The following is a 22,534-nucleotide window of genomic DNA, read 5'->3' on the forward strand; positions in this document are numbered from 1 at the left end:
TGTGTGCAAGACCTACTGGGTAATACCATGAGAAAAGCATGAAGGAGCTATCTTGCCCGACAGCATTCGGCATAGAGCACAGGTAAGCACATTTAACCACTTCCCAGCATCTTTGTTGCACGTTGGTTGGCCTCATCGATTCTGGTTTTGTTGGAATCAGCCTAGAAAAAAGGGAAAGAAAACAAAACTTGGGTTACCCCTTAAGATCCCCTTCATCCTTCAGGGTCCCACTCATATGCTTCTCTTTGGGTGAGATCATTTGAAGCTTCTCTGATCAGGAGTGACCACCCTTCCTTTGTGTGACCAGAACACTCGCTCTTGCTCTACTTGAACATGACCACAAACGCTTGATCTGGGTTTTAACTTTTTTCTCCATCAGATAGCACTCTTTTGAAGGCAGGGTTATATAATTTGCCCTTCTATCCTGGAAGGACGCTCAGCGACTACTATGATAGCTATCCCAGCGGTCAGGCTGAGTTGAATTACCACCACTCGTACAGCTGGATTCAAATCATGGCTAACTTATTAGTAGTGTCACTTCGAACAAATTACATCTCGGGGTTTCAGCTTCTTTGTTTACCTCATGGGGATAAGAAAAGATATTTCTAATGAGCACGAATGTCCATGTTCTACTTGTTCAACCTTGGTAACATCAAGTGTCAAGTGTGTTCTGTATGATTATAGCTCCTTTCTAAGTGAGGCAACCGGGCAGTCAGAATTCAGGCGATTTGTCTAAAGTACTTGGGGGAAACCATAGTCACAATTCAAGCAGCCTGGAGTCAAAGACCACACTATTAATCACTCTGCTACATAGGTCTACTTCAAGGAGAGAACCTATCAAATTGAGTTTAAAGATGTCGTATGTATTCTTATGGAATATGCTTAGGATGATGTTTTGCAAAAATTAAGGGCTCAATCTATTTTATCATGCACATACTCTTACCGGGTGAAGATATAGCTTTGGACACTTAATCAGTCATTTAAAGCCCCATCACTGAAGACTCTCCCCCATGAGTTTGTTAATTGCCTTGTCTTTAACAGGGGCACATTTACCACAATTGTGTGACTCACTTTAGTTTTTGGATTGATGCCTTTACTACTTGGGTTTTATTTTGCAGAACATGCAGCATGACACCCAGGAATGTTACCAGGATGGACTGTCAAAGCCCAGAAAATGTGTTAATCCCATCACGGCTGGGAAAGATGACTCAGTAAGTAGAGGTTAAGATGGCCGACGGTCCTGTCTGGGTTGCACTTTTATGGCCTAGACTGATTGGTAACTGATTGTCTGTTACTCCACAGCCCGGGAAGAGGAGGCATTTCCAAGCAGTGTCGGAACACAAAACTGTTTTCTAAGTAAGCATTATCACACGGTCATAAATGACTTTGCAACTACTATCGTGCTTTGTGTTTTCCAATCTCTACTGAGTTGGGTCGTCTTTATTCAGTTTGAATTGTGAATTTCTCTAACATTAGAGTGATCTATATTCAAATTGAAATTTGCAAAGTGGAACATATTTCTAGATTACTCATAACTCTGAGTTATCTGGCCATGATTGTCTGCCATCTGTTTGGTTAATCAAGAGTTGGTTTTCAAAACAAGTATTTATATCCTAAGATAGAACACTGACTTTCCTCGATTGTCCTGAACTCTAGACATATTTTGACTTCAGGTTCTTCATTTGATAAATGGGTAACCCTCCGATTTTATTTGATTCTCAAATCCTCCTTCTTAAGCTACAAATGTATCAGAAATAATGACACTTTGATGCAAAGGAAAATGATTAGCTTAGACCAATGAAAAATACCCCCGTAGACTGAATCCTGCTATGTTTCCAGACTGAAGTCTGAAGAAAAACTCAAATGAGAAAAAACATTGAAAATACTTTCTGAAGGCATACACTCTAGAATCTCTTGCATAAGAAAGCACTGATGAGCCTTCACAAGGGATATTTGAAGTGGAGCAAAAGCTCTTCTTTGAGTGACCTCAAAGGGTGTGGGAGGAACTGGAAGAGCCCTTTGTTCAATGGGCAGCAGTGATTTCCTGCTGAGTCCTTTCTGAGGCATATTAAAATTCCAACCCATCCAATACTTGACATAAAAGGTACCACATCTTTATTATATAAAAGATGTAGTGCCTTTTAGGGAAAAAAATGTCCTGACAGGATCTCCTTTTAGATGTTCCTGGTATGTGATGAATGTCTCTGTGTTCATCCTATTTATGTGTTGAGGACTTTATTTATGGACACTAACTCATTTCAGTTCTCACATTTCTATTTAGAGAACCCTAAACCTGCTGAAATATCTAACATATGTTGCACGATGTGCCCTTGTAAGAAAGCCGGGGTGACCACCCGGGAGCCAGTACGTGTGAGAAGGAGCTGCTGCTCCGTCCACCTTTCTGAAAAGTCTGGGAATATCCTTGACTGCAGAGCAGGGCAGGCAGCTTAGGCCCCAGCTCAGACTTTTAGAACTACCCATCCAACTGTTTATCATCTTTCATCTGAGGTAACCAGGTCACAGAGTTGGTGAATGGCAAAACCCGGTTACAGTCAAGGTCTTAGTTTTCAGATGCTGTTTCTTCACTAAGAGAAGAATCTGAGCCTGGCGTGGTGGTGCACGCTTGGGCTTGTAATCCCAGCATTCGGGAGACTGAGACAGGAGGATTGTGTTTCGAAGACAGCCTCAGATACCTAGTGAGGGTCTCTGCAACTCAGTGAGACCCTGTTTCAAAATAAAGAATAAAAAAAATATAGGGCTGGCTGGGGTGTAACTCAAAGGTAGAATGTCCCTGCGTTCCATCCCCAGTGCTGAAAAAAAAAAAAAAAAGAATTCGAGGACCTGTGAATCTGCCTTGCTGTTCCTCAATGTGACATTTATCAGTGACAACTAAACTGATGTTTGAACATCACTGTTACTTCCTTAGCAACTGTTTCCATAAAGCATCTGACACACTTGCCTCCAATGTAGTAGTTTTTTGAAAGAAAATTTTAAACCTTAGATTGTATGTATAAATGCCCCTAGGCAAAAAATGAGGTTTGTAAATACATAGAATAATTTCTTAACAGTCCATGGGGATGTATTAAAAAATGAATTTTTTTGGACTCCCAAAACTTCACTATCAATCCAAGTGATGAAAAAGTTTGTTTTCGATAAAGGTTGGTGAAGGTCACTGTAGGGTCATGAGAAAAGGTGCAAGAAACATCCCAAGATTCTCCTTACCCCTACTGTGTGATAGTAACCTGTGAAATATTACCTATGCAAAGACTTGTGCACATAGTTTCCTATTATTAGAAATCAGAGCTCCCACAAGATGATGGAAGCCAATTAGCAACTCAGTAACGAAATCACTGAAGGTCATATTGGGGTGAAATGGGCTCCCCCTAAACCATGTTCAGATTTTAACTTTGAAAAAAAGTAAAGGTGCTATTTAAAATGTTGACTGGAACAAACTAATTACCCAAAGGCAACCAGACAACCTCCCCTCCCACACACATACCCTTAAACAATTCAGCACTCAAGGAATGATTCGAACTGGAACAGCTATTTCCCACCCACTTGCCTGGGTTTGGGTTAAACTTTATACATGCATATGTCTCTCTGTAGTAAGCTGGGCCTGGAATAAAAGGTTTTCTCTAAAGATGAGAACTAGAAATGGAAATTGGCAGACGCAAGGTGCCACTTGTCTTTCCAGGAACACTTTCTCTTGCTCGAAGTCCAATTCTATCAATAAGAGTTTGACCCCACTGTTAGTAAAATCTCTCTTTTTGGAACCCTAATTGGCTTTGAAGCATTATCTACTTGCATCTGGGTAAACTGGGTCTATTAATAGAAAATGAATATTTTCTGTTTTCTCAAATCATTTTCCCATTGAAAAGCAGCCCGGGAATTATTTCTTAGTTCGTTTTTCTGGGCTATAATGGCTTAGGTCAGGTTGCGTTTGCTTCGGAGCTTTTTGAAAATCTCAGTACTATTCTAAAATCCATTGATTTGCACAGCTTTAAAAGCTTCACCACATCAAAAGCTTCTTAACAATGACACGCATATCATAACTTGCAAAAGTAAGCAAAGCGCAAGCATTTTGCCAACCAACTGACATTTATGTGGCTCAATACTGATCAGGAAAAATATTATGCAATTAAATTTTTTAAAATATGGGATGCATAAAATGAAATAAGGCAATATGTTCCCTTTATAAATAAATACTCATTCCTGTTCGAGTCATTGGGGCTGTTTGGGTATCAGGAAACTACTGGTTAGTCTTGTGATATAAGATATTGCTATTAATTATAATAGTTTTTTTGTGAGTCCTTAGAATTTTCTAAATACAAGATCATTTTGTCAGAGAGAGAGAGAGGAAGGAGAGAGGAGACAGGAGGCCTCATTCAAAAGTATTCTTTTCTGCTCACAAAAATAAAATGAATTACTACAAATTCAGAGTCACCAATGAAAAACTTCAATATCGCACAGGGAACAAATACAGAAATGGTAGCTATATAATTACTATTAATCTTAACATTTCTATTTCTCCATTTTGGCATTTAGACATTTAAAGAGATTATACTTAATATTCAACACTCTGCTGATCGGGGAAGACTACAAGAAAATAGAAATTATGTCAGATTTGTATGGTGTAGAATAACAGATTTTTGGTGGTCTAAATCTCTTTATAGAAAATTCCCAGTGTTTCTTCTCTTCTCTTTAAGTGTCATGCCCCCTAACCTAACCCTTTCCATTCTACCCTCTTCAATCTGCTTAATGGCCCTTGTCAACACTGTGGGTCTTACGGCCTGGTGTGAATTCAATTTCATCACATATGTGTCCCAGTTTGAAATTTGGGACTGGGAAGTGTTGGACTAGAAATAAAACTAGGTCCTTTTGAACTATCATTAAAGCTTTGGCATTTATAAAAAGCAAAACTCAGACTCACCTTCTGGCTAAGCTAATTATTTCCCCCCATTTCTTGATTCTATTCCTTTAGTATCTCCACTGGATAAGCTACATATTAACCTTCAAGATTTAATTCAAATTCAGTTTTTCTGAGATTTTTTCCCCCACCTCTGCCCTTGAAACCTTTCCTCCTATAACCCTGCTTAGCTTGGTATTTGTAGATCTCTCAGTGAAGTGTACTTTGTGTGGCCATAAATTCTTCTGGTCACCCATCACTTCCGATCCGCTGTGAATAGTGTTTTCCCCATTTTTTATATCTTGCGGTATGAAGCATAATATCTGACATGGAGGAACCTTTGAGAAATATCTGCTAGATTAAATTCTATAATTTAATTTACCAGTTCAGTGGTAGGGACATTGCCTAGCAAGCTCAAGGCCCTGGATGTGATCCTAACCCACCCCATTCTACTTTCTAATCTTCATTCCATTCTATTGCTGAACCCTGTGTCTTCATCTTAGAAAATTAAAGGCAAAGTTTCCAGCAGGTGGTATTCCTGAATCCAGGTCATGGAATTGCTGCGCCCTCCATGCTTCCTGATGGGTATTTCAGAAGCAAAAGCAGTGCGCCTGGTGGAGTGCCCCGTGCTCACCTTCTCCATGATCCTGTCGATCTGGCGGTTCTGTGTATCGATCTCATTGCCCATATCCAGGGCCATGTGACGGAGATTTCCGATGATGCCGCTCACCTGCTCCAGGTTCTCATCCATCTCATTTTCTCGGGCATCATTTGTTACCCTGGGAGCCAGAGAGCAATTTTTAGAAGATAGAGGGTGGGAAGAAACTCAAATATTAAGGACCAGGGTGTAAGGCAAGGGTGTGGAACTCAGGCATCCATTTTATCTCTCTTTAATCTCCACTCGATACTGGAACATATTTAGTCTATATATTAGAAAATAATTTTAAAAATTGGATTTTGAGCTGGGGTTTTAGCTTAGAGGTAGAGTATTTGTCTAGCATGAGTGAGGCTCTGGGTTCAATCCCCAGAACTGCTAAAACATCCCAGAACAAAAGTAAATCCCTCCAAACATACAAAAGTTGCATTTTGAATCTCAACATTTCTATCTTTAAAGAAGTGTATTAAGTAGATTAATTTATTTACTTTTCTGACTTGTACCTGCACATCATTTCCCCCTTCAGGTATATGTTCAGCCCAATTTTAATTCTTTAAGAATGAAATCATTTTAGTTGGAGGGAATGCCAGGATACGGAAGGTAGAACTACATAGAGACTGTTTTTCTTTCTGAATCAAAATCTCCAAGACTCAAATGGAGAATGAAAGAAAAATCTTATTATGCTAAGAGAGAGACTCTCCTTAATTTCATTTCTGAGTTGGGATCACTATAGATGGGAGGAGTGGTGATAATCACAGTCTGCTCCTTAGTCCTGCAATTGGAGCTACTGGTTGAAGATTTTTATTTGCTCATTGTTTTTATGGTACTGGAGATGGGCCCAGGGGCATTCTATCTCCGAGCTACACCCCCATTCCTATTTGGTTTTATTCTTTATTTTGAAACAGGGTCTCGCTGAGTTGCAAAGGACCTCACTAAGTAGCTGAGGCTGTCTGCGAACCATGATCCTCTGTTCACAGCCTCCTGAATGTTGGGTTTACAAGCGTGCACCACCACGCCTGGCTTATTTTTTAATGGCATTGTGAATGGGTGGTTTCAATGTCGTAAAGTATGATAAAAGATTAGTTTCAGCTTGGATAGGGTGTGCCTAGAGAGGAAGGAGTAGAATTAAAAGGCACCTTTCCATTTTTCTACATTGCAATTTGACGGCTAAGAACAGGCGCTATGGCATACAGCAAGGGGCACTGTAAGTACAGCAAAGGGCTAAAAAATATTCAGAGAGGTTTAAATCCTCCCCCCTGGTAACTCCCTATGTAGATTGACCCATTATGGTTTTGAAATCATCCCAGGCTAGAGAAAATTCAAAAATTAATGAAGAATGTCTTAGACTTCTCATGTAGGGAAGAAGCTTATTTAAATGTGATCATCAACTAAGAAGTACTTCTATAAATGTTTGTGTTGCACATCAAGACATTCTGATTCATTTGATGTAAACTGGGCATAGACACTGATATATATGTTTTAAGTTTTCCTATTTCCTTCTAATATGAGGTCGTTAACTTGAGAACCCCCAATAGTCTAGATTCCTTGGGGGGAAGATAGAGACAGAAACAGACTTCTTATCTGTAGGTGTTTATCTAAACCTGACACCCCAGTGATAGTGACCCTTCATGGGAATATCACTAGGGTGTTGGTTGGACACAGCCATGATGGCTTGAGTAGATAGTTGTGCAAACAATCACCTTAGACACAAATGAGTCTGGGTATTGTCATCTATAAGAAGAAATACACTTTTTCTTTCCATAGGCATATTTAGTTGTTATTCTGTCTTCTGCTCTCCTAAAAGCTGAGTTATGAATTGGCTGAACTGTGTAATTTGAGATCTTAAAAATAGATTCTTAAGTTGGAGTTTTCCTTTTAGATCTCAAACAACGAAAACAATAAGAAGTTCGTTATTCTTTATTTCACCATAGATGTCATCTATTCTTTGACATGCTCTGGCTGACCTCCATGACTGTATCATCCAGCTCCTCTTACCCTCTGGCTTCCAGTAGACTTTGGCTAGTGACCTGTGACAGAGTAGAGGGCAAGAGGAGTGAGGAGCTAGGACATCTGGTTCTTTTACATTAGCTGCTAGCTTTGGCCATGGCTACATTTCTCTAACGAGTCCCTTGCCACAGCTATCACTGTTGGGTTTTGATAACTGTACCTGTTCATTGGTGGTAATAGCTTCTTGCTATTGTTAGCTGATGAGTAGATCACTGTTTGCTGTTATGAATTCGGCTCATACCTCTGTAAGTAGTCTCTTTCAGAGGCTCTGTCCAATTAAATTCATGGAATGAGATGACTGTTGAGTGCCACATTGATTCTGGATGTGGTTTGTGATTTGCCCTAAGTGAAACTTCACAAACATGATTCACGTCCAGGCTGCATGTGCATTGGAGCTGACGCCGACCCCTTGGTATGCTGCTCTTACCATTTAAACCTGGGCTATTCTGTTGGAAGACCAAGTAGAGGAGGGCAGAAGTGCCCAGATAACCACCAGACAAATGAGTAGAGCCATCTGGATCATCCCACCCTTAGCACATAGCCCCACCAGCGATCCCAGAAAAGGCTTGAGGAAGAAACTTTCAGACAACATATAAATCGATAAATAATGAAATGAGGTCTTAATAATGAAATAAAGTCTTAAGATCTGCTCAGTGTTGGGAACAACAGATAATTGTGACAGCCTGGGCTGCATGAGGCTTACCTGCGGATGAAGCCACCGCTAATGGCCATCTGCTCCCGTTCATCCACCACGCGGGCAGGCTGGCTGGCCACCACTCCATCCTGATTATTGCCCCAGGCTTTTTTGTAAGCATCACTTGATTTAAGCCTATGAAAAAAGAGGGTGAGTGCGAGGCACAGGGCGCAGCCACAAGCTCATAGCGATGCCGCGTCTTCAAGCGAAGAACCGAACCAAGCGAATGAGTTTTAAATCGAGGCATTAGAGAATACCGATATATCATAACCAGGACCCAAACAGTTGGCCACCACCATGCCTCAGCTACTTAGCTCGTCATTTCCAATTGAGTCAGTTAGGATGGTCAAGACTGCAATTTTTGATTTGTTTTCTGGTTTGACTGGATTTACGGTAAAGATCAAGGTAGCTGGAGAACACTCAGTTTTATTACAGTGATATTTTGAGACATAAAAACACAGAAGAAACATACTGGCAGACACACATGAAACAAGACTGCCAAGTAGAGTGTGTACACCACACCACAGCAACACAGTGTCATCAAGAAAAACACACTTGACCAAAGTTTTTACACACCATCATGCAAAGACCCCTATTTAATATATTTTGTCCCCAACACATGTGTGGAACTAACATTTCCAACATTTCATGAAGGGCACAAAGGACTGGTGGTTGGCCAAGGGTGATGGTCTTTGAGTTGCCTCTAGAGTGATCTGAATTAGATAATATATCGGTACTTCCAAACAGTCACCATACATCCAGAGTTGATGTACAAACCTTTGTCCACAGAGACAAAAAGTAAAAGAAGCATTGTGAAATGAATGCAGGAAAAGAGAAGAGAGAACAAGCCGCCTAGCACCAAAAGGGAACCCGCCTAAGTCTCCTTCATGCACCAGCTACAGGCATGAGTGGAAAGTGAAGCATTCCCATTTAAAGCCAAACTACTCCCAAAGTTGACCATTCTCGAAAAAGGCACTAGCAGGACAGTAATAGCCTTCATGAGGAGTTGAAACGCAGTTCAGTAGCTTCTTTGTTGGGCTGAAGGGCAGGTGGAGAGTGCTTACAAACTCCTGCTTCACACTAGCCTGGGGGTGTGACAGAGGGAGAGTGCTTTGGAATTGGTGTGGTCTCCATGGGCTAGATTTCACTGAACTGCCTTGGAGAAAAAACTTAAAATCCAGGCATACCTCTTGTGCCCAAATAGAAACATGGGAAGCATATTTGGGGGGGGGGTGTTGTAATTTAAGGCCATCAAAGATGTTTTTAGGTTCTTTGCATAGTAGAAACCACATTCTTTTTAGTCCAAGAACAAGATAGACATCCTTTGGTTCCATTTTCACATTTTTTTTTAAAAAAATTCTAAGACACCAGAATTTAACTCTTTAATTTTTCCTTTCACTATAGGACCACAGCCATCTTTTAAAACTGGCTCTAATCCTTGCAGATTAGGGACTGATCAACCATGGCAACAGATTGGAAAATTTCACCCATGGCTACACATTGGAAAATTTCACCCATGGAATTTCAGCAACTCCCACAATTTAGTGAATAATGCTACAGCCCATTGAGGAGTTAGATTTTACTGCACCAAAGGGCCAGGGGCTCAGCCAATAGGACAAGATCCCCAAACTGTTTATAACAGAATTTAGAGTTAGTCCCTGCCCCCAACTCCTCATCTCCTCCACTCTTGGATTCAAAGAAGTTGTATGGACTTTGTGATGTTTTCTGCTATGTAAAATATCTGGTATAACCATCTTTGGCAAAGTCAAAGGAGGGGGAAATATGCGTTTCCAGAAGAAGGCAAACCACTGCACCCACAATACTGCACATAGACTCACATCACTGCTGTACATCTACCATAGTCCTTTGAAACATGCCGAGACAGGGCGAAGCCCTCAGAGGGTCCAGGCCACCGCCAGCCACTGCGTTGTGACACATGGTTCTTAAAGCATTATTTACACATATTAGGGAACACTTCGGTCAAGCTTTGAAGCTCAGTTAGGGTCTCTTGTGTGTTAAGAAATTAGTTAGTACTTATATGTGGAATTAGTAGAGGTCACATTTTATCGTAACCCTAGAATCCAGCCCAGGGGCCCTGTCTCCACCCTTTCTTCACACACAGTTGATGAAGGGGCAAAAACATATTTGTTGGAACTCACCACAAAAATGAATGAAAATCTCAAGGGGGGGCAAGTTGCCACTGAAAAGGATATACAGTCAAATCTTGACTAACTGGAATGCCTGGCCATGAGTCATTTTGGTGAATTATATGACTTTTTTTTTTTTTAAATAAGCAATGGGCTCTGAAGGAAAATATTATTTCACAGGCAACTGGTTAGATTTTTGTTAGACTTTTGAACCAATTTTCTGCCTGAGATTCTTGCACGATCAGATATGTTTGTAGTTATGGTTTTATGTTGATATGTCTAATGGTCTTTCTTTTCACAATGCAAACTACCTAATCTGCCTTGGAAAATATTTTTTTTTTAATAATTTAGGATGTAATTTGCTTTTCCTTTTATTTTTTAATTTTTATTTTTTGGCTAAATATGGAAAGGGGCAAAAGCATAATGAAGCATTCCATTTACCTGGATTCCAGTTAATCAGGCTTTACTGTAGATCACTCTTTAAAAAAACATGCTTTTTATTTATTGGTAAATCGAGCCCCTCCCCCTCCTAAACAGGAAGTGGGATATTTTAAATCAGCCTCAAAGTTTAAAGGATGTGAATGGTCATTTAATTCACTAAACAATGATGTCAATTTCTAGTCTAAAAGCTGGGGCTAGGAGAGCTTTTAGGAAAAAGGCTTCTTTTAAAAGGGGATGAGGGAGGGGTGAGGGAGACCAGGTAATGAGTTTAATTTTCCAAATGCATGTTGGACAACCCACTCATGCATTTTTTTTTCCACTGCTAGTTCAAATGAGACTACCACCCAGAACCCTCAGTTTCAGGTTCCTTCTGTTGCAAACCTTTATAACCACATGTCACATTTCTGCTACATTCCAAAGAAAGCGTTGCAGAACCTGAGGGCAGTCGAACGTTTTGTGATGTCGTGCATGCAAAATCTACACATTTCAACATTTCAGCCAGCGTACGGGTAGAGCTTCCAAGGGGAAGAATTTGAGAAAAATGGGTCCAATTTGGGCCAGGCTCTTGGCACTTCTGCTGAGGAGTGCATTGCCTCTGCATTGGGTAGAGTTGTAGCATCTCATGACCAAATTTGGTTGCAGGTGGGCAGTAGGAAGATAAAATCTCTGTCATACTCTCTAACTTGTAGAGTACTTGGGCCAAATTACCTGTCTTTTTTATTTCTAAAAAAAAAAAAAATCAAACCTTGATATATGTGTTTCTTACCTTCCAGACTTACCCACAGCCTTTTTATAAATCTTTAATTTTGGTTTTCGGGTTTGGGAAAAATAAAGGTCCCTGAGTGCCACTGTCTCAAAGTACACTCTCTGGAAAATGTTGAAACGTTCATCAATAAAAGTTGCTCGCAGCGAAACTTTCACTGTAGTATGCCTGATTTTTAATGCATCAACAGTAATTCCCACTAAGATCATCTATGCTATGAGATGAATGCATTGGAGACGTATTGACCTGTTCTGCATGCCACATGCTCATCCTGCCCATGAGCCTGCAGGAATGAGCTTGTCAAGGCTTGGAGATGGGCCTTGGGAAACCAAAGCTTCAGGCAGGCAGGCAGCACCTACTTGTTACAGGGACACACACAAAGCCCGCAGAATTTTCCTAGGTCCGTCAAATTCTTTTCTGCTTCTTTCATGTCCTTATTGATTTGGTCCATCCCTTCCTCAATGCGTTCCAGTTGTTCTGATTAAACACAAGTATTTTATCCCCACAGAATGAAGCAGATGGAAAAGGACAAAGAAAAAAAAGACAAAACTTCAGACATTCACTTTGACATTAAAAAAGAAAAAAAAAAAAGGAAAGAAAGAAAGAAAACTGGACGCCACAGATTAGAGCTGGTACCCAGTACCTACTTGTTACAAGGACATATGAAAAGGCCACAGCATTTCCCTAAATCTTTTAAATTTTTCTCGGCCTCCTTCATGTCTTGGTTGATATGGTTCATGCCTTCTTCGACACGATCGAGTTGTTCTGGTTAGGACAAAGGGATGACAGTGTGGAATGAATTTTTTTGGGGTTTCCAACGGAACATGAGAAATGACTATGTGAAACAGAATTTGAAAGAGAGAGATAGTACAATGCATTGTCCAGGGGGATGCATTGCTGTAGACGGCTGCCGCTACCCTGGGCAGCCATGGTAGGGAGAAATGAACGAAACAGAGAGCTTGTAGTTCAAACGTGATGGATGGGGTCAGAAGGCCTGTTTGATTCTGAGCGTCCAGGGAAAAAGCACAGCATATTCACTTACTCAGACAGCAGTGAAACTCCAGAGAAAGAAAAACAGGGCGTTAGTTTATGTTTAAAGCATTCCCATCCAGTGCTACTAGAGACAGTATCTGTTTCAACTTTAAGATACCCATATCATTTGGTTTTTAAAAATCTTTGACCAGATAAAAGTAGAAATCAGAATACACTTTCTTCTTTGGGGAAAACAACAGCAGCAGCAATAATGAGCCACGGCTTTGGACCATTTTTCTTCCCCTAGGAGTGGCTGAGTAGCCAGAGGTAGCCCATGGCCTGGTCTTGGTTTTCTGTACTTAATTCATAGAAGCTGTAAAAGAAAGTAACATCAGCACAGCAATAGTATGAATACCAGGATGTTTCCATTTCAATTTCTCTCTCATCTTATGGTTTACTTGCTAAGAAAGCTTTGGAAGCCGTTTTATTTTTGGGACTTCCCAGGGTCTAGGCTGGGGGAAGGGTGCTAAATACCAACCCCAGGCAGAGAGCAGGGGCCTGAATGTCTTTTTGGAGGAGGGATGATGTAACACAGAACAGTGTGGTATCATTTCTGCTAGCAAAGCTGACCTTAGCGTAGCCAAGCCATAGATCCACAGACATGAAAATGAATCGTACTTCGAGGTTACCAAGGTTACATACACCAAGTTGATTAATCTTTCAAAAATGACACCATCAAATTGTGGTGCCTACAATTTCAATGAAGGGAATTAAAAAATTAAAAAAAACCAGTTTTTAAAACTGCTAAAGGAGCACAGCCAATGAGATGCCTTGGTGTCTAGTTACAAAAACCTAATTAAATCCCCATTCTTCTCATCTTCATTTCATGTGTGCCTGCATGCCTGTGACTCCAGGAATAGAAACACACTTAGAATAAAACTAGTGAGTCCATTTTCAGCCTCAGGGTGTAACTAATCACTTAAAAACAATTTCACGTTTAATTATACAACAGAAATTGTCATTCCAACATTTAAGATAGGTTTACTGGTGACGCAAACCAGGAGGACTATGAATCTGGAAAATAAGAGATTATTGTGTTCTATCTTGTGAGGTCAAAGAACAGAATTTAGCATAGTATAAATCTCTGCTCTACTTTTCAAGTGACTGGTGAAAACAAAATTTCAGTATATATCCAGCTTCAGATACCCAGAAAAAATAACAGTGGAGTGCTGGAGAAATTTTGCTTAATAAATACAGGAATAAAGATGCCTTTAAGAAAATCTTTTAAAAAGGTGTGTGTGTGTGTGTGTGTGTGTGTGTGTGTGTGTGTGTGTGTGTGTACTGAGGCTACTGTGGCTTCATATATATTTAGAGATTTTTTTTTTCCTTTTCCAAACGCATTACTCTAGTTTCCTTTCAAGAATGCAATAGATCAGTTTGCAGGTCAAGTTAAGTACCTGATTCCTGGATGTCAGGAGGAAGATCAATGTAAAGGTTTCAGTGTTATCAAATAAAAGACCATCATAGCCGGGCATGGTAATCCCTGCGCTTGGGAGGCAGAGACAGGAGGATCACGCAGGTTCGAAGCTAGCCGCGCTGGCTTAAGAGACGCTGCTTCCAAATAAAAAAAGTATAAAAATAGGTCCGGGACTGTAGCCCAGAGGTAGAAGGGTTTCCAGGAACCCCAGTACCACCAAAAAAAAAAAAAAAAAAAAAAAAAAAATCATAGGTACAGACAGAAATAGGGTGCCAGGTTCCAATCAAATAACTGCTAATGGCTTCCAGGTGCAATGGGTTGAGATGGACTGAAGGAGGTATCTGGGCTCCCAGAGAAAGTACGGTGGACTCCTCTAAGGAGCTGAAATGAGCAGATTATGGTGGAGGGGTACATATTTGGGTACTTTTCCTTCTTGAGCGTTTCTCTTGAGTCAGAAAGCAAACTAGTTTGCTTTATTTTTTTAATTTTTTGGCCAAAATATGAACTCAGACAAAATTTCTGAAACACTATTCCCTGTGCCTCCAGAGATTAGGAGGTAACAGATTTATGTAAATTGGTCTCTTAAGTGTTGAACCTCTGAACTAGAGGATTGAAATTAAAAGGTAAAAACAAGCATGTACCAAATCCATATTTCTGAGAGCTGGGCTCTCTGCGGATTGCCAGCTCAGTTTGGCAAAGGGTTGATTGAAAGAGGAAATTCTGATGCTGAATTTGATTCATGAAACGAATCAGAAAATAGCTGATTCAGTAAACTACTATATATATATATATATATATATATATATATATATATATCAGTTGAATATATCTTTATATGCAAAGTATAGGTCAAACCCTTAATTTAAAAAGTGGTATGAAATCATTTTGCCACCGGTATCCTCACAATAACATTCCTTTGTAGAGTTTACTGAATTATGTTTGGATACTTGGCCTACTGAGGCTTCACAGCACTTGAATGCTTTCTGTGAAGACACTTCTCAGGAAATGTTTGAGAGCAAGCAATATTTCACTTCATTTTGGGGTGAACGGCTGCATCCCTGATACAACACGCCTCCTGCAGCCCATGCTTACCTCTCTAAACATGTTTCCTGGCATTTTCTATTTATTCTTGGAAGCTGGGAGGAGACCGTTTTGTATTGAGAGAGGTCTTCCAGGACAGAACACTACATGTTGGGATGGCTTGATTTTGTCATTTGTTGAATTTGGATGATTCGTTATTTGTGATAGATCTACCAATAGTAGGATGCTTAGGGATCTAAATTTAGACTTTTCTACTAACCTTATATAAGTAATACGGAGCCCTTAAAATCCTCGATCTGGTTTTAAAGAAAAAAAAAAACATATACGATAACAAGACATAGGTGTTTTGCTAGGGTACAAGCTTTCATGAGTATATATAGTTATACGATGTTGCCTACATGATCTTAATTTTCATTAATATTGATGAACATACAGAAATTCATGTAAACAAAGCTAAAGAACCACATGTGACCAATGGCTACCACACTGGACCATGCAGCCTTAATCGATCATGACTGATATTTGATAAGTGGACATTAGGAAGACAGATATTTTCTCAAATGCTGCCTTGTAGGGTCATAAACCTTCTAAGGTAATTGTCTGGATAAGGATATACTTTGTCTTTCCTCTGCCAGGCAGGTGTCAGAGGTTTCACTATTTAGTTTGTAGGTCATTCCTGGGTTGTTCCCAAAGAGCCTCAACTCAACTGTTGAAACAAATGCATAACCCACCAAAGACCAACCAGGGAAACAGAAGAGAGGTCAGATCATCCCCTGCTAGTGCCGGGTTTGCTTTAGGGCATTTCCCTTGGAGACAAACTTTCTAGGAGAATAAAAGTCCCAGAGCTGGGCATATCTCCAGGGCTGCCTGCCATTCAGTCCTCCTTGAGACCTTCTGACACCTGGGTATAAAGCAAGAATCCCGTAAGAAATTTAATTGTTCAGCTAGACAACCTGCAGTGGCCTGGCCTGACCCGACAGTGGGTGGAATGTTTCTTTAGAAGGATGACTGCTGCTTGGGGCTCTTTGCGCAGCTGTGAGGTAGAAAGAGTTAACACTTCTGGTGTTCAGGCATAGACAAAATTAGTAAAGCACAACAGAAAAGAAATTGTGAAGCAGTTACTGATCCAAAACAACGAAATATGACACAGACAGAATTAAAATGCATTCGTGATGGCAGTGAACATGGTTGGTGACCTATGCTTGTATGTCATTTTAAAGGCCCAAAGTTTCAATTCAGTATAAATGGAAAGTATACCACCGAAGTGATATCAGTCCAGCACCAGCTACGTCGGGCAGGTTTTACACTTGCAAGTTTCTCATCATTATCAGCTTATTCACGACACGTCTACTAAAACCCAGGGTCTCCTAGAAATTGGCATTTACACTGGTATGCCCACAACTGAAATGTTCTGGTTGAGAATAGTCACTATCCATGAAGAAATCTGTCAAACAGAGATACTATTCTGCTTTGTTTTCTAGTCAACAAGATGTAGCTGTTCCTATGAATCATTTGTGCTTAAGAGTTTTATATATTTTACATTTTATGGGGATATGGGACACATCCTATCTCTTTTCTTTTCTTTTGGTATGGGATTAAACCCAGGGAAGTTCTAACTTTAAGCTACACTTCGAACCTTTTTAATTTTAATTTAATTTTAATTTTTGAGACAGGCTCACGCTAGGTGGTGAGGGTCTTGTTCATTGGCCATGGCTGGCCTTGAACCTGTCTCAGCCTTCCAAATACTGGGATTACAGGCACATACCACCACATCCAGCTTGCATTTTTTTTTTTTTTTTTTTTGGCCGGGTCTGAGGATGGAACCCAGGGACATTCCGAGCTACATCCCCTGCCCTGTTTTTTTTTTTTTTTTTTTAATTATTCTTTATTTTGAAACAGGGTCTCACTGAGTTGCAAAGGGTCTCACTAAGAAGCTGAGGCTGTCTGCGAACCGCGGTCCTCCGGGCTCAGCCTCCCGAATGCTGGATTACAAGTGTGCGCCACCACGCCTGGCTCACATTACATCTTTAAATCTTTATCAAGTACAATGAAATAAGCAACTCAACTAAGCATATTATTCTCTTACTTATTTATTTATTTTTGCGGTACTGGGGATGGAACCAGGGGCATTCCACCTCTGAACAACACCTCCAGCCCTATTTTTTTATTCTTTATTTTGAAACAGGGTCTCACTGAGTTGCAAAGGGCCTCACTAACTAGCTGAGGCTGTCCAGGAACCATGATCCTCTGGTCTCAGCCTCTCCAAATGCTGGGATTACAAGCGTGCGCCACCATGCCTGGCTCTTCTAATTACTTCTTAAAATTTGCTTTTCAGAGACAATTTTTTTTTTTTTTTTTTTTTTTTTGGTGGTACTGGGAGTGGAACCCAGGGGCTTTCTACTTCTGGGCTATACTTCTAGGCTCATTTTTTATATTTTATTTGGAAGCAGGGTCTCACTAAGTTGCTGAGAGCCTCATTAAATAGCTGAGGCTGGCTTCGAACCTGTGTGATCCTCCTGTCTCCGCCTCCCAAGTGCAGGGATTACAAGCGTGCGCCACCCGGCCCGACTCTCAGGAGGCAAAATTTTAATGTTACACCTTCTTGCCCCACCCCAGCTTCCCAGAAGTCAGCACATATTTCTTCATTTATTGTACTGGCTGCAGAACATTTCTTTCTTGGCCATACTACAGCTGATTTAGTTACTCTCTCCCCTGGCAGATATTTAAATGGTTAGGTTGTTTCTGGTCTTATATTATTACAAGTTAGGCATGTACATTTTTCTTTCTGTAAGTGCAAATTTTCATCTCCAGTGCAAAATTCCAGGAGTGGAATGTATTGATCAAAGATAGGTGGACTTTTAAAATTTGAAGATATTATTATTAAAATTATTCTTCAAGATATTTTTTATCAGTCTACAGCATCCATCTGTAGAATGAGAGTTTCTGTTTTCCCAACATACTCATAACATTGGTTAATATCAATTTTAAAAATTTAAGTCAGTCTGCTAGATAAATTTGGTATCTCATTATTGGTAGCTGAAGCATAATTTCCTATGTCAATTTGTAAACTGATGATTCATATTTTATATCTGTCTTTCTTTTAGGTCATTGCCCTTTCTTTTAAGATATGTAAGGGCTTTTATATTTTCGATAAAGTATTTTGTGCCTGTCACCTATATGGCAATTATCCTCCATGTTTGAGAACTCTGCTTAGAGGTTCTTTTTTTTTATTATGTTGTAAGTTTTATAGTTTTATCTTTGCCACTAAACAAGAACACTCATAATTCTAAAAAATTTGCTTACACTTTTGCCAACAATGAATAAAGAGAAAAACATCTCAAAATCCATTTATTATGATACGGATTCAAAATGGGATCAAATAAACTAACTGGGGCTAGAACTATGTACAAAACCATAGCTATATCTACTGGGACAAAGAAAAGTCATGGTGTTATTCTTTCAGGCTCCACCTTAGGGTATTGAGATGCTGTACTAAAACACTGGATTTCAAGGTTTCTTTGCTTCTAGTATTTCTATAATGAGTTTAAATACAGGCCAAATATTTCAGTGGTTTTAAAATTTTTTCTAGATGATTCTCCTTTACTTCTATCCTATTAAAATAGCTTCTAATTGTTTAAGGAATCTTCATAGTGCTCTGAAAATCAAAACTGCCAGATACTGACTTAGGAAGGTCAAAAGAAGTGGACAACACGATATATGTTATCTTCTCATTCTAACTAGGCATTATTGGAAAAAGCTCAAGTTCACAAAGTAAGAACTTTGGGGGCATAAATATAAATGCAAGGGCAAGGAAAATAGAATTCTCACACTGTCCAAATGCTATCCTTTATAATTACATAAACATGTGGCTATTGTCTTAAGAATTTTGTTAACACAACACATTTATCAGAGCTAGTAGTACCATTCGTTCAGTCATGAAGAAGGCCTCAAAATTTCTACACGTTTACCGATCTTTTCAATAAAAGGAAAAAAGCAGCAGGATGAAAATTCTAGAACTCTCACACTCATACACATATACAGCATGCCAAAATGACCACCTGTGCGTGCACAAAAAGTAAAAAAAAAAAGGAAAGAAAGAAAAAAACAAAAAACGCACTTTATTCAGACAAGGAATTGTTCTTACTGAAGAAATCTGAACTTACCTCCTTGTTCATCCAACATAACCAAAGTCCTGATACCAGCATCTTTACTCTATATTCCAGTAATGGTAGCAAAGTTGAAAAGGAGTTAGAGGGAGAAAAGAGAGAAAGAGATATCAGTAAGGGGACAAGTAGCCCTAGAAATAGAAAATGAAGGAGGACCGAGGAAAAAAGGGAGGAGATATGGTGAGGACTTTAAGGGTTGAGGATGGGCTCACAGGATGGATAACCTGTGGGCTCACTCTGTCAGTGACTCTCAGGGGCAGGAGGAGGGGATGGAGCACAACCTTCATAGGGTAGGGATGAGTCTGGAGTGTTCAATACATCAAGTATGTATTGGGACACACATACTTAATATTACTCTATTAATTTTATACCTGAAAAACAAAAATGCCTTTAGTTTTCATAAAGCCAACCACAGAAAGCAAATCTGTCAAAATCTTCTGGATTGTATTTTCTTCTCTGGCATGATCTACTGGAAAGCCCCCAATTGTGAACCAGGGAGGGAGGACCCACGAGGAAGGGTGTTTAAGAATCTTAAGGGTGAAATGTTTCCTTATGAGAGAAGATCGTAACTTCACAAAGGCTGAGACTCACAGCTCAGAATGAAACTTATCTGCCTATTTTCTCTCTAAGAAATTCTGCAAGATTCAGAAAAAGGAACAAAATCAGAAACAAGGGACTTTCATTCTGAAATATAAAATTCTGCACAATGATACAGTGTGGGAAAATAACTCTATGGGCTTAGTGAAGTTCCTGTGTTGCAGGGGAATCTTTCAAAGTCATTCCTCATTTCCACTCCTTATTCTCCAAAGAAACCAATACTACCTGGATTATCTGGATGAGGGGAGTGGGAGTTAGTGGGCAGGGGAGAAGGAACAAAGATATTCTTATTACTCATACTTAGGAGTCACCATTTCTAGAAACTTTAACCCGTTAAGTAAAGACTTCGCATTTTACAGGGTGACTGTTAATGAATATAAGATGGCATTATCTACAGTTTGGGTTAATTAGCTTTTCAAGGAAAGCTTGTGGACACTCAGAGAATAAATTAAAAAATAAGCTATCCCTCATAACCCCATTTTTCCCCCTTCAAATTTACTTAGACCTAAGAAAGAAAAAGAGATGTTGGTGGAAGCCAATAATTAAATTCTGGTCATGCTTCTAAAAAGTCAAGGAAAATGCTGCAAATACTCCTGTGAGCAGTTATAAACTCATCATTAGAGAGTGGAACTCTCCAGGACGTAAAGGCCTACGCTGCTTTTGAACACATTTCACGAGGTGGAGTGGCCACGGCGGGCCACGGCGTGAACAGTGATAGTCCAGGCTGACTTCCGGAGTCCTCACTGAGCGTGCAGATTCTGGAACCAGCTTCCAGGCTGCATTGTTGGTGATCTCATTTCCTTGCTGCAGAACCCTAGGCAAGTGTCCTAATCGCTCTGTGTCTCCGTTCTCTCATTTATAATGCAGCAGCTATGATAGTTTATACCTCATTGAGTTCCTATGCAAATTGAGTGAATAAATATGTGAAATGTTCTGGAATGGAGCTCGGCCTCTGGTTAGCACGACATGAAGTCTTTATAAAGGAAATAAATCCATAAAATACATCTATAGGAGGATATCTAGGTAAACTAAAAATATTGTCATCACTTCCTTCCATCAGAAGCTTCTAGAACCACTCAAACTTTATTATGCATATAAATTCACTGTATAGGAATCCTCTTGTTAAAATTCAGATTCTGGTTCAGGAGCACCGGGGCAGAGTCTGACATTCTGCATTTTTAACAAGCTCTCTGATGCATGCCGCAGGTGCAAGGACACCTCGAGCAGCAAGATTCTAGACTGCAAATGGCATTTCATCTATAGTAGCCTAAATTTTAATGATTTTATTTTGCCTTTTAGCCATTGCTTAAGAGATAAAATTACAAAAAGCAGATGGCTTATTCAGGAGCATGGATGTGGCAATGCACGTTGTCATGAGGACAGAGGCATTGCACAGAACATTTTCTCCTCAAGCCCCAGTCAAAGCCATGCTTAAGCTCCCTGATCCATTCTATGGGGGAGAATGGATGCAGAAAAGGATAGTGATCTTAGTGTGGTCAAGCCAGCTCTTATACATTTATATATTTAAATATTCAGCTATACCCATGGAACCCTGCAAATACAATTTCACATTTGCTCAACTTGGTGCTGAATGTTCCAGCACTAGAATGATGCGCAGAACTAATCTGGAACTAGAGTTTGAAGTTTCTCCAATTTGATAGAACAGGAGCAGAGAACGCTGATGTGGGAGTCAGGGAAGCTGGGCTGTATTGTAGCTAGTGGAGATGCCATGAAAGAGTCATCTGGGCCTTTGGGAAACTCCTCACATTGAAGATGAGGATAGTGAGCCCATGTCAGGTACTGTGCTTGGTAGGTGGGTTCAGTAATTTCCTTATTCATTTATTCAATAAATGTTTAATGGGCCTTTAATCTGCCCTTAGACACTAAGGATAAGAGGTAGACATATGCAAAGCTTTTCAACTATGCTTCTCAGTGTGAGAGACAATTTGGTGAGTGGGTAGTCCTGGGAACCGTGACCAGAAATTCTGAATTCTAGACCTATCTGTAGTCTTGTGGCTCTCAAGTCAATTGTCTTGTGTCTCAGCTTCCCCAGCGGACAGTTGGGGGCAGAAAAGCTCCATTTCCCCCCTAAGTCTTTCTGAGGATAAAGTGGATTCTAGGAGGTAAAGCTTCTAATATTTAGCTCACCTCAATGGGAGGCTGGGCTAGATTTGGAAGGAGCATACTAGGAGGTAGGACTGAATTTCAGTGTAATTTCAATCTGTTAAGAATGAATTGTGCTTCCGTAGATCCTTTTACCTACTGTGGGATTCCTCCACAAAAAGAATAAATATTTTAGGAGTTGCTGGTGGAAAGGAAGTTAAATGTAAGAATTCATACTCTGGAATCATGTAGTCCTAAATTTTAATTTTATCTGCTATTTATCGCTGTATGGCTCAATCAGGTTATTCAACCATGGTGTACCTCCTATTTCCCCCATGATAAATTTGGGATCAAACTAGGAGTAAATTATGGCTGCAACGATTAAATTAGATAATATATGTTAGGATGATGATGACGATGATGATGAAGACGGCGCTGTTGCCCTCCCATTCCTAAGCCAACTACCTGGCACATGGTAGCTTCTCAGTAAATGTTAAAACTTATATTCAATTCCACTATTTTGCTGATGACTTCAATTGAAATAAATGGGGTTGATCTTTGGGAG

At 39.9% G+C, this 22,534-nt stretch overlaps 1 protein-coding gene across 6 annotated transcripts in view; it reads right to left on the reverse strand.

The window, feature by feature from the left end:
• Positions 1-92: 92 nt before the first annotated feature.
• The window catches only part of SNAP25 (synaptosome associated protein 25), a gene marked incomplete at both ends in the record, with an annotated part of 29,048 nt that continues 6,606 nt past the window's right edge, over positions 93-22,534 (reverse strand). Inside the window, 5 exons of one of the 6 annotated variants that reach the window (XM_080716119.1) lie at positions 93-161; positions 5,541-5,685; positions 8,272-8,385; positions 11,973-12,090; positions 19,267-19,315. In XM_080716119.1, coding sequence (XP_080572245.1) covers positions 93-161; positions 5,541-5,685; positions 8,272-8,385; positions 11,973-12,090; positions 19,267-19,315 — 495 coding nt within the window. Of the gene's footprint in view, positions 162-5,540; positions 5,686-8,271; positions 8,398-11,972; positions 12,091-12,260; positions 12,379-19,266; positions 19,316-22,534 lie in introns of all 6 variants that reach the window. The other 5 variants (XM_080716117.1, XM_080716118.1, XM_080716120.1 and 2 more) reach the window with 5 other exon arrangements.

This window comes from Muscardinus avellanarius (assembly GCF_963383645.1).
Source record: "Muscardinus avellanarius genome assembly, chromosome: 19".
NCBI lineage: Eukaryota > Metazoa > Chordata > Mammalia > Rodentia > Gliridae > Muscardinus > Muscardinus avellanarius.